Raw genomic sequence first — 17,404 nt, forward strand, 5'->3', positions numbered from 1 at the left:
ATCCCTGAGCATTTTCTCATAATGGAGGAATCGATGAAGTGAGAGAGTAAACTTGTTAAACTAGTAAACTTGTTAAACCAGTAAACTTGTTAAACTAGTAAACTTGTTAAACCAGTGAACTTGTTAAACTAGTAAACTTGTTAAACTAGTAAACTTGTTAAACCAGTGAACTTGTTAAACTAGTAAACTTGTTAAACTAGTAAACTTGTTAAACTAGTGAACTTGTTAAACTAGTAAACTTGTTAAACCAGTGAACTTGTTAAACTAGTGAACTTGTTAAACTAGTAAACTTGTTAAACTAGTAAACTTGTTAAACTAGTGAACTTGTTAAACTAGTAAACTTGTTAAACCAGTGAACTTGTTAAACTAGTGAACTTGTTAAACCAGTAAACTTGTTAAACCAGTGAACTTGTTAAACTAGTAAACTTGTTAAACTAGTAAACTTGTTAAACCAGTAAACTTGTTAAACTAGTGAACTTGTTAAACTAGTGAACTTGTTAAACCAGTAAACTTGTTAAACCAGTGAACTTGTTAAACTAGTAAACTTGTTAAACCAGTAAACCTGTTAAACCAGTGAACTTGTTAAACTAGTGAACTTGTTAAACTAGTGAACTTGCTACCTGCCTCTTCACTTGTCATTGTGGGTCATGTGACCTTCAGCAGGAGAAAGATCTGCCAAAGTGAGACTGGTAACTGGTGACACTTCTCTGTAGGTACGGTTAGCTTAGCTGTTAGCATTTATGCACGCTGCTTAGCTAGGTTTGTCCTTGGCAGGCCTCTGTAGTGCAGTGGCTCTGCTGTCAGTTTATTTATTACTGTGTTGGAGTTTCTGTCGCCCTGTAGCGGTCAGAACATTTTGTTTATTGCAGCTTTACCATCACATTTGTGTTATCCAGCAGACAGAGTGAGCAGAATTGCTCTAGCTTTCATATTAAATTCCCTCTTCTGCTGGAACTGGTAAAGTCCAACCAGACTGTCCTACTGTTGGCTGAGGAGCTCCACTGGGACAGTTGGAGGTTCACTGAGTTAGGGTTAGGGAAATTCCAGTTTTGTAGTTCAGACTTGCTCAGGCTCCATGTGAGCGGACCCCAGCCTGACCTGCTGTGTGTCCAGGTCTGCTGCTGGTGACCACGCCCTTCAGCCTGGTGCGCCTGCTGGCCTGCCACTGCTTCCTGTTCCTGCGTCTGTACCACCTGGTCCTGGACGAGGCCGACCAGCTGTTCTCTCTGGCTCCAGACCAGGTGACTGTCTGCTCATAGCTAATATCAACCTACCTGTCTGCTCTAATATCAACCTACCTGTCTGCTCTAATATCAACCTACCTGTCTGCTCTAATATCAACCTACCTGTCTGCTCTAACTAATATCAACCTACCTGTCTGCTCTAATATCAACCTACCTGTCTGCTCTAATATCAACCTACCTGTCTGCTCTAACTAATATCAACCTACCTGTCTGCTCTAATATCAACCTACCTGTCTGCTCTAACTAATATCAACCTACCTGTCTGCTCATAACTAATATCAACCTACCTGTCTGCTCATAACTAATATCAACCTACCTGTCTGCTCTAATATTAACCTACCTGTCTGCTCTAATATCAACCTACCTGTCTGCTCTAACTAATATCAACCTACCTGTCTGCTCTAACTAATATCAACCTACCTGTCTGCTCATAACTAATATCAACCTACCTGTCTGCTCATAACTAATATCAACCTACCTGTCTGCTCATAACTAATATCAACCTACCTGTCTGCTCTAATATCAACCTACCTGTCTGCTCTAATATCAACCTACCTGTCTGCTCTAATATCAACCTACCTGTCTGCTCTAACTAATATCAACCTACCTGTCTGCTCATAGCTAATATCAACCTACCTGTCTGCTCTAACTAATATCAACCTACCTGTCTGCTCATAACTAATATCAACCTACCTGTCTGCTCATAACTAATATCAACCTACCTGTCTGCTCATAACTAATATCAACCTACCTGTCTGCTCATAACTAATATCAACCTACCTGTCTGCTCATAACTAATATCAACCTACCTGTCTGCTCATAACTAATATCAACCTACCTGTCTGCTCTAATATTAACCTACCTGTCTGCTCTAATATCAACCTACCTGTCTGCTCTAACTAATATCAACCTACCTGTCTGCTCTAACTAATATCAACCTACCTGTCTGCTCATAACTAATATCAACCTACCTGTCTGCTCATAACTAATATCAACCTACCTGTCTGCTCTAATATCAACCTACCTGTCTGCTCTAATATCAACCTACCTGTCTGCTCTAATATCAACCTACCTGTCTGCTCTAACTAATATCAACCTACCTGTCTGCTCATAGCTAATATCAACCTACCTGTCTGCTCTAACTAATATCAACCTACCTGTCTGCTCTAACTAATATCAACCTACCTGTCTGCTCATAACTAATATCAACCTACCTGTCTGCTCATAACTAATATCAACCTACCTGTCTGCTCATAACTAATATCAACCTACCTGTCTGCTCTAATATCAACCTACCTGTCTGCTCTAACTAATATCAACCTACCTGTCTGCTCATAACTAATATCAACCTACCTGTCTGCTCTAATATTAACCTACCTGTCTGCTCTAATATCAACCTACCTGTCTGCTCTAACTAATATCAACCTACCTGTCTGCTCTAACTAATATCAACCTACCTGTCTGCTCATAACTAATATCAACCTACCTGTCTGCTCATAACTAATATCAACCTACCTGTCTGCTCATAACTAATATCAACCTACCTGTCTGCTCTAATATCAACCTACCTGTCTGCTCTAATATCAACCTACCTGTCTGCTCTAACTAATATCAACCTACCTGTCTGCTCTAACTAATATCAACCTACCTGTCTGCTCATAACTAATATCAACCTACCTGTCTGCTCTAATATCAACCTACCTGTCTGCTCTAATATCAACCTACCTGTCTGCTCTAACTAATATCAACCTACCTGTCTGCTCATAACTAATATCAACCTACCTGTCTGCTCATAACTAATATCAACCTACCTGTCTGCTCATAACTAATATCAACCTACCTGTCTGCTCATAACTAATATCAACCTACCTGTCTGCTCTAATATCAACCTACCTGTCTGCTCATAACTAATATCAACCTACCTGTCTGCTCTAATATCAACCTACCTGTCTGCTCATAACTAATATCAACCTACCTGTCTGCTCTAATATCAACCTACCTGTCTGCTCATAACTAATATCAACCTACCTGTCTGCTCTAATATCAACCTACCTGTCTGCTCTAACTAATATCAACCTACCTGTCTGCTCATAGCTAATATCAACCTACCTGTCTGCTCTAACTAATATCAACCTACCTGTCTGCTCTAACTAATATCAACCTACCTGTCTGCTCATAACTAATATCAACCTACCTGTCTGCTCATAACTAATATCAACCTACCTGTCTGCTCTAATATCAACCTACCTGTCTGCTCATAGCTAATATCAACCTACCTGTCTGCTCTAACTAATATCAACCTACCTGTCTGCTCATAGCTAATATCAACCTACCTGTCTGCTCATAGCTAATATCAACCTACCTGTCTGCTCTAATATCAACCTACCTGTCTGCTCTAATATCAACCTACCTGTCTGCTCTAATATCAACCTACCTGTCTGCTCTAACTAATATCAACCTACCTGTCTGCTCTAACTAATATCCACCTACCTGTCTGTGTGTCTTTCTCAGTGATTCTTTAAACATTAATGAGCAATTTGCTAACAGAACCGTCTGCTTCTCCTGTCAGATGGCGACCATCCTGCAGCATTTCCGGAAGGTGACCTCCAGCGAGGAGAAGACTTCCTGTCCCCGGCAGCTGGTTGCCGTGGCGAAGCGCTGGACCAATCACATGGAGGGTCTGCTGGCCAATCACATGTCCTGCCCTTGCGTCGTCATGACGGTTGCTGAGGAAGCTGCTCTCTACGGCAACGTTCAGCAGGTCGGTCTTAACGAATCGTGTATCAGAGTATATCCTTGTTACATCCTCCACAGTTTCTCCACCTGGTGGATCTGGAGGGGAATCTGCTGGATCGCTTTACGGCACGAAACAGGAAGAGGTTCTGTTCTTCTAAAGCTGAAAGAGTTTCTGGCAGCAGATGGTGGAAGGAGGGAAAGGAAGATGGAGAAATCACTTCCAACATGTTGATCCTCTTCAGGGAGGGGGAGGGGGGGGCAGGAAGCAATGGGGCTGATGGGAAATGTAGTCTTAATGTGAAGAAACACCAGAACTAACAATACTACTGTGAGATAGAGGAGAATAATCAGCTCCACCAGGCTCTCATTGGTTTACAGTCATTAGACCAAGGCAGCACTAGTAATTTGATGATATATTGTTGGTTAAAAATAATACATGTAGCATTTTTAAATCTTAAAATATCAGCAATTTTGAAACATTTCAACACCGCTGTAGTTGACAATATTCTATAGATGTCTATAAGATACAAAAAGTGCAGTAAAATAACTTAATAACTTAACTTGTTCCTTAAATCGAGACTGATAATCGGAATCACAATATCTAATAAATTAATCAAGATAATCATTTTAGCTGTAATCCTGCAGCCTTGATCCACAGTTCCCATGCAAGCCTGGAAAGTCTGGAAAAATATTGAAGATACATTTGATTATTTCCAGGTCTTAAAATTTGGGAATTGCACCAAAAAGTTTGGAAAAGTCTGGATTGTTACTGATCCCCTGTCCACATGTGGCTGCTCTTCACTCTTCATTCTTCTTCTCTTCATTTCATACAGTGATTTTAGTTGTAGAGTAGAATAATGTTGAGCTACAGAGTGACATGGTTTGGTTGACAGTCAGTGTGATATCAGTTGTTTTGTGTCTCTCCAGGTGATCCTGCTGGCTCTGGAGAGCAGTAAGGTCTCAGTTCTGTTGGGTGCGTTAGATTTCAGCCCCGACGTCGGCCAGAAGACGCTCGTCGTAGCGAACTCTGCTGAGGAGGTGGAAGACGTGTTCAAGGTACAACAACACGTTAAGTTATTACATCCCAACACTTAACATTTTTAATTAAAGACCAATATCGTCCCAACAGATCGGCAGCTTCATATATCACTCTGACAGACTTACAGACAAAGACCCCATGCAATGAAAAATCACTTCTTCTTTTTAAACCTTTTTGCCGATGTTCCTGGACTTAGTGTTGACCTGTTCACCAAATCAGGCCAAAAGATGTAGTTTTCCTCTAAGTTGAGCAATGTTTCCACCCTGACCTCCGTCGTCTTCTTGTCCTCCAGGCCGTCAGCAACACCTCCGCCTTCTGCCTGAAGACACACGAGGGTTTGACCCACCAGTTCGACTTCGTCACCCAGCAGTGGAAGAAAGACATCGGCCCCGGAACACAAGTCATCCTGGGTAATCTGAACATTTAACAGCTGACATGGAGAACATCATCACACAAGGTTTATTTTCATAGAAATAAACCTTCAGAATCTAAATACAGCTGACTTCATATGAGTCACCTAGCTTTCACCAGAAGAATTCACAGCTAACAGCAAAGATATTTAGTGTTGTTGATGTTAATGATGTTAACTACCAATATTAGACCAGTCAGTGTGTTGGATGTTGTCCATTGTTGTGTCTACAGCCGGGTGATAATTCAGTATTCTGGTTTCTGGTCTTTTAGTGAATCACATGGTGATGATACAGTGATTTTGGGAAATCATGACACACAGTTCTGCCGTCTGAACTGATGATAACAAGCTCATTTTATTTAAAAACTCTGACAAAATGAGATATTAAACATTTTAAGAAATATTATTTGAAAATGTCACTTCTGTTCCTCATTATCTTTGTTGTGTTCGTCCTCCTCAACCTTTGACCCCTAGTGACCACCAATGAGTGTCTGGTTGCCATGGGGATCAGAGATGCGACCTGTGTCGTCCACTACGGCTTCCCCAGCTCCCCCCGGCTGTTCGGCAGCCGGCTCTTCTGCATGGCCGACAACTTCAGGAACCCGTCTGACCCGGTGAGGCGGGCAGCAGGCTTTATTCTGGGGATACCATGCCTAGACCTTTCCATACCTATATTAATTATAGGGGGTTCTGTAGAGTTGAGACATTCAGGTCTGGAAGACCTTTGCTGCAGGTTCTCCAGCCACCAGACTCAGAGGGATTTGAACGTTAGTGATAGTCTCCATGTTACACAGCAGAGAACCTGATGTCTCTGAGGTCAGAAAACCAAACTCATGTTTCTGTAATGATTCTCAGTTACAAATGTTTCAGCCTCGTTAGTGAGAAATCGCTAACGCTTTATTTTCCGGGTCCGCAATTTTCTAATATTTTCCTAGAAGGGAACTGTTAATTTCGTATGTAGTTTCCTGGAAAGAACCATGAAATTATGTTCTAATTACAGGGAAAATAGAGAAAGAGTTGAATGGCAGTTGGTAGTTGATAAGTACCTGGTCGTTTCTTTTGGAGTTTCCAAGACAGAATGTAAACAAACCTTCAGTACAGCGTCATGTTGCTATGGAGATGACAGAGAGAGCGAACCAGCAGTCTGATACCTAAACTCTGATTTAACCTGATGAGTTGATCCACCGCTGTCAGACTGAGACGATGATAGAATGAAGTGCAGTTCAATCCTGACCAATAGTTGCAACTGGGAGTCACATGACTTGGACTCGAGTCACATGACTTGGACTCGAGTCACATGACTTGGACTCGAGTCACATGACTTGGACTCGAGTCACAGTTTTAATAGTTTGAGACTTGACTTGATGCATGAAGAGAAGACTTGAGACTTGACTTGACTTGAGTTCTGCTGACTTGGGACTTGACTCTGACTTGTACTTTGATGACTTGAAAAGGTTTCTAAAGTCTTGACTTGAGATCTTGTGTTTGTGTAAATGACTTAGATTGAAAGTGATGAGATTTGTTCCAGCGGACAACTGAATTTAAATTCTGTTTTCTGAATTTGTATGGAATGATTGAATTTATTGAAGTTGAAACTGATTATAGAAATCAAACTCATGATGCTCTTACCAAGTTTTTATCCTATTAAAACCATATTGCATTGAAAAGTCCTAGATATTTAGTTTTCTTTAAGATATTAAATTGATACTGGACTCTTGATTTGTTCTGACTTGACTTGCTGTTCTACATTTAGACTTGAGACTTGACATTAATGACATGGACTTGACTTGGGCTTGACTTGGTAATCTACATTGAGACTTGACTTGAGACTCACGACTCAGCTGTGTTCCCACTGGGGCGTCCATGCTCCAGACGGATCTACTGATGCTGCTGTAAGGGGCTTTGGATGGAAACCTCCACTGAACAGCAGATGTTTTGTTAATGTTTCAGGTTTTTGTCTCAGTTTCCTCTGATTTTGCCTCCTTGGCTTCCTGCAGGATCCTCCGGACGGCTGTCCTCGGCCGGCCCGCTCGGTGCTGCTGATCTCTGAGAGGAACGCCCGGCACGTCGTCGGGGTTCTGCGGTACCTGAGGAGAACCGACGCCCCGCTGCCGCCCGAGCTGCTGTCCTTCGCCGAGGGCGTCCACCTCGCCCGGGAGGACCAGAAGACCGGCAGGCCGCTCTGCAGCCAGCTGAAGAGCTTCGGAGTCTGCAGGTCAGCGCTCCACCGTTCAGATAATGATGTTTCTCTGTAGTCGTTTTCTTGTATCTCAATATTCATTTTTATTTCCATTTCACTTAGTGAGCTCAGTATCTTTGTTCAGCCACTAAATTCTCTTAATCTGTTAGCTATAAACTAATGTTATTACCCAACTTACTATTGCAACATTAGCTGAGTATTAGGCAGCGGCCACTCTGATCCGTCTGTAGTTCATTTTAGTTCATTTCCACTGACAGCTGTCTGTTGTCAGACAGGACTGACGCTCCGTCTGTCAGATTTCCATCTGTTTTGATGACAGAAAGTTCAACCAGCTGAACTTTTTCTGGACGGACTGATTTGTCAGCGTCTGTTCAGCCAATCAGAGGCATTCCTACGTTTGTTTTGGAAAAAACTATTCTGTTATGAGCAAAGCTTCCTGTTCTTCTGCCTCGCTGCCATGTTGATGCTCAAAACAAACCAACACACACAAATCTATCATCAATAATTCTGTTTTCTGATAGATCAGTCTACTCTCATCTGATAATTGCTATATTTGTGAAACAAATGCAACATATAGCTTCTCACAAGTGGGTTGCCTCCTCGACACACCATGCACTACATCAGACACAATGAATTCTGGTCATTGTAGTTCACTTACATAATCTCAGAACAGCTTCCTGGTTCCAAATATCAAAGGGATTTTAAACAGTTCAGATAAGAGAAAATGAAAAGTGTCAAGATGTGAGTTTCACCTTCTGAAGCAGCTGAGCGCTCGTCCCGCCTCATGCTGTGTGTCGTCCTGTGCAGGGACAGCAGTGTGTGTCCAGACCGCCACAGGTTCAGATCCCATCTGGACCGGTCTGTCCTCCCTGCTGCCGGAGTCATAGAGGTGAGTCTCTGTCTCTGTGTTTTAACACAGCAGCACTGCACAGAACTCTTTATTAATGTGAATTCTCCCTGAAAGAAATAAAATGAGTATCTGCCACCAATTTACAGATTATATAAAACATCAGTACCACATTTTGCACAGTTCCTGTATCAGTTGTCTGCAGGTTTAAATCTGTTTAAAGTATTAATCTGTGACATTTTCTGTTTTGTTACTCTCTATCACCAATTGATATATAACGAATAATATGAAGTCATTATATTATAAAATAAGCCCAGACACGGTCAATCAATTAATAGATTAATTAATTAACTGCAGCCTCTGAGATTTGGAAATTGCAGAAGTTCATATTGCGATTTGCGACTCTATTCTGTTCTGCTGTACTGTTCTGTGTCCCAGGTTCTGCCGCTCTACATCAAGTCGGCGTCGGTCTTCTGCGGTCGCATCGTCAGGAAGGAGGACGGCGGCTTCGACAGCTTGGTGTCTGAAATGGCGTCCTGCTACGCTGAGAAGAAGCCTGGAGCGGAGGAGGTGGAGGAGGGGAACCTGTACGCCGTGCAGGAGGACCAGACCTTCCACAGGTCGCACTGACACTCAATACAGGATTAACTTGTTAAATAAACATTTTCAAGATAGCAACGAAGGCTTTAGCAGCGCTAATCTCACATTACTCCTGAGAGAGTAGTAATGTGTATTTTTCTAGTCTGTTTAATAAATATTTCATATCTTCCTCCTCTAGCTGCTCTGAAATGTTCCAGTCTTGTTTAAAAAACATTTCTCCTCACTGTGAGTGTGGATCAGGTCCTCAGATGGATGTCTGTAATGTGACTCTTTACCCCCTGCAGGGTGAAGGTGCTGTCTGTCCCGGACAGAGGGGAGCGCTTGTTTTTCAGCGTCCTGGTGCAGTTTGTGGACGAGGGGAGGGAGGAGGAGGTGAAGTCCCACCAGCTGCTGCAGCTCCCGGCTCGGTTCCAGACTCTGCCTCCTCAGGCCGTGGAGATCATCGTCTGCCGGGTCAAACCTGCCGACGCCGAGCCCAGCTGGAACCCCAAGGTCTCCTGACGGCTACACACACACACACAAACACACAGGACTTTCATTACATTTATTTCAGTTGTGCAAGTGGTCTTTATTTCATTCCAACTGGCATTAAAAATGTTCTCAGAAGTCTTCAGCTCAACTTGATGAGACTTGCAGACCTGCTGTGGGAACGCTGCAGGTGTTGATCAGGATGTTTTGGGGGTTTTGTCAGCTCCAACATGGCAACAAGGCATCCCAAGCATCTCACAGTATTCAAACAGTTTGATCCCAGCAGCCTGCGGTCAGGAGAGTTTACTGATCAATAAGCTCACGCTGCTTTGTTGTGTGATGTCATTAAAGTGTGACGGCAGTAAAATCCACAGAGTGACGTTGTGAATTCTGACCAGAGGAGCTGCTGACGGGACGGGATATCAGAGAGACTTAAGGGAGTGGCCTGTGGAGTTTGGACAGGAAGTGATGTATGTGAATCCCCCCCCCCCCCCCAGGTCACCAGAACCATCAGTCAGAAGATCCGTGGTCTGCAGCACCGAGCCAGAGCCGTCCTCAGCCTGGGAAACACCGTGTTCGTCGACCCTATGGTAGGCTTCAACTATCAGTCGGTCGGTCGGTCGGTCGGTCGGTCGGTCCTCAGTTAGGACGCCACAAGTAGCAGACTATGAAAAAATAATAATTTAAATTACAAAGAGGAAGAGAACACAGAATTATCTGACGTTTTGCAATTAAAACGATTATGTTTACAATGACTCCGGCTTTGGGCGTCTGTCTGAGTCTGTATTTGAATCCTGGACTGTCGGACTTGTCTGTGACCCGGTTCCTTCCTGTCCGAGGTCCGGGTGTCGCAGCTCCCCGGCATGAAGACGCTCATCAACGAATACGACGTCGTGACGGAGATCCTGAACAGCGGGATGGGAGCCGCGAACCCGCAGCACCTGGACCTGCTGAGGGCGCTGTGCGAGGGGGGCGGGGCCACGAGCCCACAGGAGGCCAATCACATCGCTGGGTGAGTCAAGAAAACAGGACTGGATACTGACCAGAGGTGGAGAGTCCTAGAGGGTCCCGCTCCAGTAGAAGTACTGTTACTTTACTTTACTGAAGTAGAAGGCGATAATTCAGTATTCTGGTTTCTGTTCTTTCAGTGAATCACATGCTGAAGATCTGGTGATTTTGGGAAATCATGACTCATAGTTCTGCTGCTGAACTGATGAGAAGAAGCTCATTTTATTTAAAAACAAAAATTTCAGTTTTGTTTGATAAACACACCTAACATTACCATTCAGTTCAATGGGATAAACATTAATTTGATTATTTAACATGTGATTTTGCAGAAGTGAGCCAGATCATGATATATATTTATCGAAAAAAGTCCTTGATTGATGATTAACCTAATATTGATTTCAGCCATATTGCCCAGCTCTATGGGTACATGAGCGGTAAAAGATGCAAAGCAGCATATTTGCATGGTAGATCACATAGCGAGTGTGTGTGTGTGTGTAGGAGATGAACACAGCAGCGTGTGTGTGTGTGTGTGTGTGTGTGTGTGTGTGCAGGTCTGAGGACAGCTCAGCGGCTCTGGAGCTGCGGCTGCAGGCGGTGGAAGAAGCTCTGGCTGAAGCCTTCAGAGCGGCCGAGGGCAGGAAGCTCTCCGCTCCGGAACCGAACTGGTTCCCCGTGCCGGTTCCACCAGAACCTGAACTCCACCGGGTCCCGGTCTGTGATCAGGAACCCCGGTCAGACGTCCAGGTCCGGACCGGACGGAGCAGCGAACACACAGCCGGTCTGCAGGCGGATGGACAGACGATCAGGTCAGGGTCTGGAGAGAATAGAAAATGTTTGGTTTCTAGTCTTTAAAAGTTTGAGAATGAAACAAAACTTTCCATCACAAACATTTTACAATAAACAATAAATCCTGCACATGTCTCCACATTCAGTGTCGCTGTAGATCCACTGTCATTTCACATACGGTGGTATTTGTTGTGGTAAAAATGTTGAGCGATAGAGCGATAAATCATGGCAAAAGTAAAAATTTTTTGTTTTCCCCACTAATTTGTTGTTGTTTTTTTCCTAGATTTTGTCTTTTTATTTGATTTACTGTTTTTTTATTTGTTTTATATATTTTGTCGTTTTTCTGATTTTTTTTTTTTCCTATGTACAAGTATGGAAAATGGATTTGCACATTTCTAGGTCTTTAAATTTTTGGTAATACACCAAACGGTTTGGAAAAGTTTGGATTGTTATTGATTCTCTACACAGTAAAGCAGCATCAGGTCAGTGTAGAGGGATGCTCTCTGTGCTCAGCATCCAGCACACAAACCTTCATTAACTTGAAGGAAACTTTGCTTGGTGTGTATGTGTCTCTTCACGGTGTCTCTCTTCACGGTGTCTCTCTTCACGGTGTCTCTTCACTCACGGTGTCTCTCTTCACGGTGTCTCTTCACGGTGTCTCTTCACTCACGGTGTCTCTCTTCACGGTGTCTCTCTTCACGGTGTCTCTTCACTCACGGTGTCTCTCTTCACGGTGTCTCTTCACTCACGGTGTCTCTTCACGGTGTCTCTTCACGGTGTCTCTTCACTCACGGTGTCTCTCTTCACGGTGTCTCTTCACGGTGTCTCTTCACGGTGTCTCTCTTCACTCACAGTGTCTCTCTTCACGGTGTCTCTCTTCACGGTGTCTCTCTTCACGGTGTCTCTTCACGGTGTCTCTCTTCACGGTGTCTCTTCACTCACGGTGTCTCTCTTCACGGTGTCTCTTCACTCACAGTGTCTCTCCATGGTGTCTCTCTTCACGGTGTCTCTTCACTCACAGTGTCTCTCCACGGTGTCTCTCTTCACGGTGTCTCTTCACTCACAGTGTCTCTCCACGGTGTCTCTCTTCACGGTGTCTCTTCACTCACAGTGTCTCTCCACGGTGTCTCTCTTCACGGTGTCTCTTCACTCACAGTGTCTCTCCACGGTGTCTCTCTTCACAGTGTCTCTCTTCACTCACAGTGTCTCTCTTCACTCACAGTGTCCCTCTTCACGGTGTCTCTCTTCACGGTGTCTCTTCACGGTGTCTCTCTTCACGGTGTCTCTCTTCACGGTGTCTCTTCACTCACAGTGTCTCTCCACGGTGTCTCTCTTCACAGTGTCTCTCTTCACTCACAGTGTCTCTCTTCACTCACAGTGTCTCTCTTCACGGTGTCTCTCTTCACGGTGTCTCTCTTCACGGTGTCTCTTCACGGTGTCTCTTCACTCACGGTGTCTCTTCACGGTGTCTCTTCACGGTGTCTCTTCACTCACGGTGTCTCTCTTCACGGTGTCTCTTCACGGTGTCTCTTCACTCACAGTGTCTCTCTTCACGGTGTCTCTCTTCACGGTGTCTCTTCACTCACGGTGTCTCTCTTCACGGTGTCTCTCTTCACGGTGTCTCTTCACTCACAGTGTCTCTCCATGGTGTCTCTCTTCACGGTGTCTCTTCACTCACAGTGTCTCTCCACGGTGTCTCTCTTCACGGTGTCTCTTCACTCACAGTGTCTCTCCACGGTGTCTCTCTTCACAGTGTCTCTCTTCACTCACAGTGTCTCTCTTCACTCACAGTGTCTCTCTTCACTCACAGTGTCCCTCTTCACGGTGTCTCTCTTCACGGTGTCTCTTCACGGTGTCTCTCTTCACGGTGTCTCTCTTCACGGTGTCTCTTCACTCACAGTGTCTCTCTTCACTCACAGTGTCTCTCTTCACTCACAGTGTCTCTCTTCACGGTGTCTCTCTTCACGGTGTCTCTTCACGGTGTCTCTTCACGGTGTCTCTTCACGGTGTCTCTCTTCACGGTGTCTCTCTTCACGGTGTCTCTTCACTCACAGTGTCTCTCCACGGTGTCTCTCTTCACAGTGTCTCTCTTCACTCACAGTGTCTCTCTTCACTCACAGTGTCTCTCTTCACGGTGTCTCTTCACTCACGGTGTCTCTCTTCACGGTGTCTCTTCACTCACGGTGTCTCTTCACGGTGTCTCTCTTCACTCACAGTGGCTCTCCACGGTGTCTCTCTTCACGGTGTCTCTTCACGGTGTCTCTCTTCACGGTGTCTCTTCACTCACGGTGTCTCTCTTCACGGTGTCTCTCTTCACGGTGTCTCTCTTCACTCACGGTGTCTCTCTTCACGGTGTCTCTTCACTCACGGTGTCTCTTCACGGTGTCTCTCTTCACTCACAGTGGCTCTCCACGGTGTCTCTCTTCACGGTGTCTCTTCACTCACGGTGTCTCTTCACGGTGTCTCTCTTCACTCACAGTGGCTCTCCACGGTGTCTCTCTTCACGGTGTCTCTTCACGGTGTCTCTCTTCACGGTGTCTCTCTTCACGGTGTCTCTTCACTCACGGTGTCTCTCTTCACGGTGTCTCTCTTCACGGTGTCTCTCTTCACTCACGGTGTCTCTCTTCACTCACGGTGTCTCTCTTCACGGTGTCTCTTCACTCACGGTGTCTCTTCACGGTGTCTCTCTTCACTCACAGTGGCTCTTCACGGTGTCTCTCTTCACGGTGTCTCTTCACGGTGTCTCTCTTCACGGTGTCTCTCTTCACGGTGTCTCTCTTCACTCACGGTGTCTCTCTTCACTCACGGTGTCTCTCTTCACGGTGTCTCTCTTCACGGTGTCTCTTCACTCACAGTGTCTCTTCACGGTGTCTCTCTTCACGGTGTCTCTCTTCACTCACGGTGTCTCTCTTCACTCACGGTGTCTCTCTTCATGGTGTCTCTTCATGGTGTTTTTACAGGAACGGAGACGAACACGGATTTCCCCCCAGAACCCGTCTGACTGCAGATCTCACCTGCTGTGAAAATGGTAAAAATGTGAAAAAAAAAGTTTCCTGCATCTTTTTATCACAATACAGTGCTTTATTCAGTTCAAGCTTCAGTACGATCCACCTGTCAGTGTGTCGGCCATGTTGACCTCTACATGTTTATAGAGCTGCATAATTAATCATAGATAATCATATATCACAATTGTATGCTTCCACAATTAATCATTGTGTAATTTTGGGATATTGAAGTGTTTGTTATATTTCCCGGTGTGGTACATCAAGCGCTTCCATCGCTCCTGACCAATCACAGCCTCTGAATGCTCAGCGTGCGTCATGTGACCAAAACCAAAGTTCAGATGAAGCAGCAGAGAAACGAACGGATCGACCAACGTCAGAGAGGAAAATCCTGAAAATGTTTTAGTTCCTAATAGTGGATCATCGTCTCATCTGGAGACTTTTTGGTTTGAAACCAGATGATGAAATCCAGATTCTGGGCAAAGTTTGTCGTCCGGTTGTATCTGAACCCGAAGTAAAAAAGCAGTAATTATTTATGATGTAAATAAGAGGAAGACAGAGAAAACAAGACTTTCTAGCTGCTGCTACTTTATGAAAAACTGCACAAAAAAAGTAAAAATATATGTTCAGGTGCAGAAGTGCAGCAAGAGTTTTGTTTCCTGAAACTGAGACAAATACTTGTGATTATTGATCGTGATCACAATATCTAGCAAAATAATTGGGATTATCACTTTTGCCTTAATTGTGCAGCTCTATCCATTTATCTGTCTTTAAACTTTGAAAGGCAAACAGGGATAAAGTGTGTGTGTGTGTGTGTGTGTTCAGGCCTCCCTGTAGGTGATCAGCAGCAGGACAGTCAGCAGGTCATCAGCACTGATGAACCAGACAGCAGTGACTCCACAAAAAGGTACAAACTCTTTTATCTGGATGCAGACAGAAACACATGAGGAGTTTATTTCCAGAGACATGTTGGAAAAATTCTCTAAAATCTAGAGGATCCAGTCTGTACTGTTGCTGTCTTTAACCAGCAGCATCATTTGGCTCCATGCTGCCGGTCCCTCAGTCACTTCTTCAGCTGGAGGAGATTCTCTGTGTTTATTCTCTCTGGTTGTTCCAGTTTACACCCGCAGGTCTGCTGGTACCAGAGGTCGGACTGTGTGATGGTGACGGTGAAGCTGATCAGCCCCGAGAGTCAGAGCTGCCGCTTCTACCCGGAGAGAGCCGTGTACAGGTCAGGGGTCGACACACAGGAGCCATACATGTTCCCAGGCTGAACCTCTGACCCTGAGAGACACACACACACACGCCGTCTTGATACTGTGTTTGTGTCTGAGGGGAAAACTCGGTGGGCGTTGTAATCAACTGCGGAAGCTCAGGGAAGCGGTGGGGCTGATGGACAGAGAGCGGTCTGTGCCGTATTTACCCAAGTTAAAGTGTTACAGTTCTGCTACAGTGTAGCGTGGATGCTAGCTACAGTCGTTTCTATGGTTACAGTTCTGCTACAGTGTAGCGTGGATGCTAGCTACAGTCGTTTCTATGGTTACAGTTCTGCTACAGTGTAGCGTGGATGCTAGCTACAGTCGTTTCAGCTACTTGCTCCAGTAGAATCCACTTCTCTGCCTGCAGTTTGTTGCAGTCTGACGCTGTTCAGCTTTGATTTGTTCTCAACGATAATAAACTCATGAATAATGGAGTTGTGTTTTTCCAGTGGCGGCAGGTTGTCGTCTCATTAAAGTGGCAGGAAAGCCTGTTACTGTTTCCATGTGAGTTGATATCCGCTCTCTGCTGGTTGTTCAGCGGCAGAGTGACCGGCCGCCGCTACAGAGCCGACCTGCAGCTCCACGCCGCCATCGCCGCCGAGCGCTGCTGCTGGGAGATGAAGTCCAACCAACCGGTGCTCAGACTGGTCAAACAGCAGCAGGGACACTGGGACAGACTGCTCAGAGACAAGGTACCGCACCTGCTGCAGCACCTGCTGCTGCATCACCTGCTGCAGCACCTGCTGCTGCTGCTGCTGCTGCAGCTGCTGCTGCAGCACCTGCTGCAGCACCTGCTGCTGCATCACCTGCTGCTGCTGCATCACCTGCTGCATCACCTGCTGCTGCTGCTGCTGCTGCAGCACCTGCTGCAGCACCTGCTGCTGCATCACCTGCTGCTGCTGCATCACCTGCTGCATCACCTGCTGCAGCACCTGCTGCTGCTGCTGCATCACCTGCTGCAGCACCTGCTGCTGCTGCTGCATCACCTGCTGCAGCACCTGCTGCTGCTGCTGCTGCATCACCTGCTGCAGCACCTGCTGCATCACCTGCTGCAGCACCTGCTGCTGCTGCTGCTGCAGCACCTGCTGCTGCAGCACCTGCTGCTGCTGCTGCATCACCTGCTGCAGCACCTGCTGCAGCACCTGCTGCTGCTGCATCACCTGCTGCAGCACCTGCTGCTGCATCACCTGCTGCAGCACCTGCTGCTGCATCACCTGCTGCAGCACCTGCTGCTGCTGCTGCTGCATCACCTGCTGCAGCACCTGCTGCTGCTGCTGCAGCACCTGCTGCAGCACCTGCTGCAGCACCTGCTGCTGCACCTGCTGCAGCACCTGCTGCTGCATCACCTGCTGCATCACCTGCTGCTGCTGCTGCTGCATCACCTGCTGCAGCACCTGCTGCTGCTGCTGCAGCACCTGCTGCAGCACCTGCTGCATCACCTGCTGCAGCACCTGCTGCATCACCTGCTGCAGCACCTGCTGCTCACGCTTTGTGTTTATTTGGCTCACACAGATTTCAATGGGAAGAAAATCCTCCTGTAGATAGAAGATGAGGTGTTGTGAAATATTCTGACAACTTTTAAAAAAAAATCAAGGTAAAATAAAACTTTTCTTGAAATGCAGACAGAACAGAATGACAGCTGGAATCTTAATTAGTGGTTTTTTTTGGGTGGATCAATAATGTTAAACTGAGAGTTCAAGTAATTCATAGTATTCCCATGATGTCACATGCATTTCCTACCAATATGGTGCTTATTATTAACAGGATAATTTATTACAATCAGCTGTTATTTTCCTACCAAGATGG

At 45.5% G+C, this 17,404-nt stretch overlaps 1 protein-coding gene across 1 annotated transcript in view; it reads left to right on the top strand.

Annotated features, from left to right (window-relative positions):
- tdrd12 (tudor domain containing 12) overlaps positions 1 to 17,404 on the top strand; it is a 40,966-nt gene that overhangs the window by 20,606 nt on the left and 2,956 nt on the right. Inside the window, exons 20-33 of the mRNA XM_078283019.1 lie at positions 1,114 to 1,241; positions 3,814 to 4,005; positions 4,908 to 5,036; positions 5,312 to 5,429; positions 5,903 to 6,042; positions 7,426 to 7,643; positions 8,436 to 8,517; positions 8,914 to 9,095; positions 9,360 to 9,567; positions 10,041 to 10,133; positions 10,383 to 10,555; positions 11,103 to 11,357; positions 15,457 to 15,570; positions 16,137 to 16,290. Of these exons, the coding sequence (XP_078139145.1) occupies positions 1,114 to 1,241; positions 3,814 to 4,005; positions 4,908 to 5,036; positions 5,312 to 5,429; positions 5,903 to 6,042; positions 7,426 to 7,643; positions 8,436 to 8,517; positions 8,914 to 9,095; positions 9,360 to 9,567; positions 10,041 to 10,133; positions 10,383 to 10,555; positions 11,103 to 11,357; positions 15,457 to 15,570; positions 16,137 to 16,290 (2,186 nt within the window). The remainder of the gene's footprint in view (positions 1 to 1,113; positions 1,242 to 3,813; positions 4,006 to 4,907; positions 5,037 to 5,311; positions 5,430 to 5,902; positions 6,043 to 7,425; positions 7,644 to 8,435; positions 8,518 to 8,913; positions 9,096 to 9,359; positions 9,568 to 10,040; positions 10,134 to 10,382; positions 10,556 to 11,102; positions 11,358 to 15,456; positions 15,571 to 16,136; positions 16,291 to 17,404) is intronic.

This window comes from Centroberyx gerrardi, chromosome 4 (assembly GCF_048128805.1).
Source record: "Centroberyx gerrardi isolate f3 chromosome 4, fCenGer3.hap1.cur.20231027, whole genome shotgun sequence".
NCBI classification, from domain to species: Eukaryota; Metazoa; Chordata; class Actinopteri; order Beryciformes; family Berycidae; genus Centroberyx; species Centroberyx gerrardi.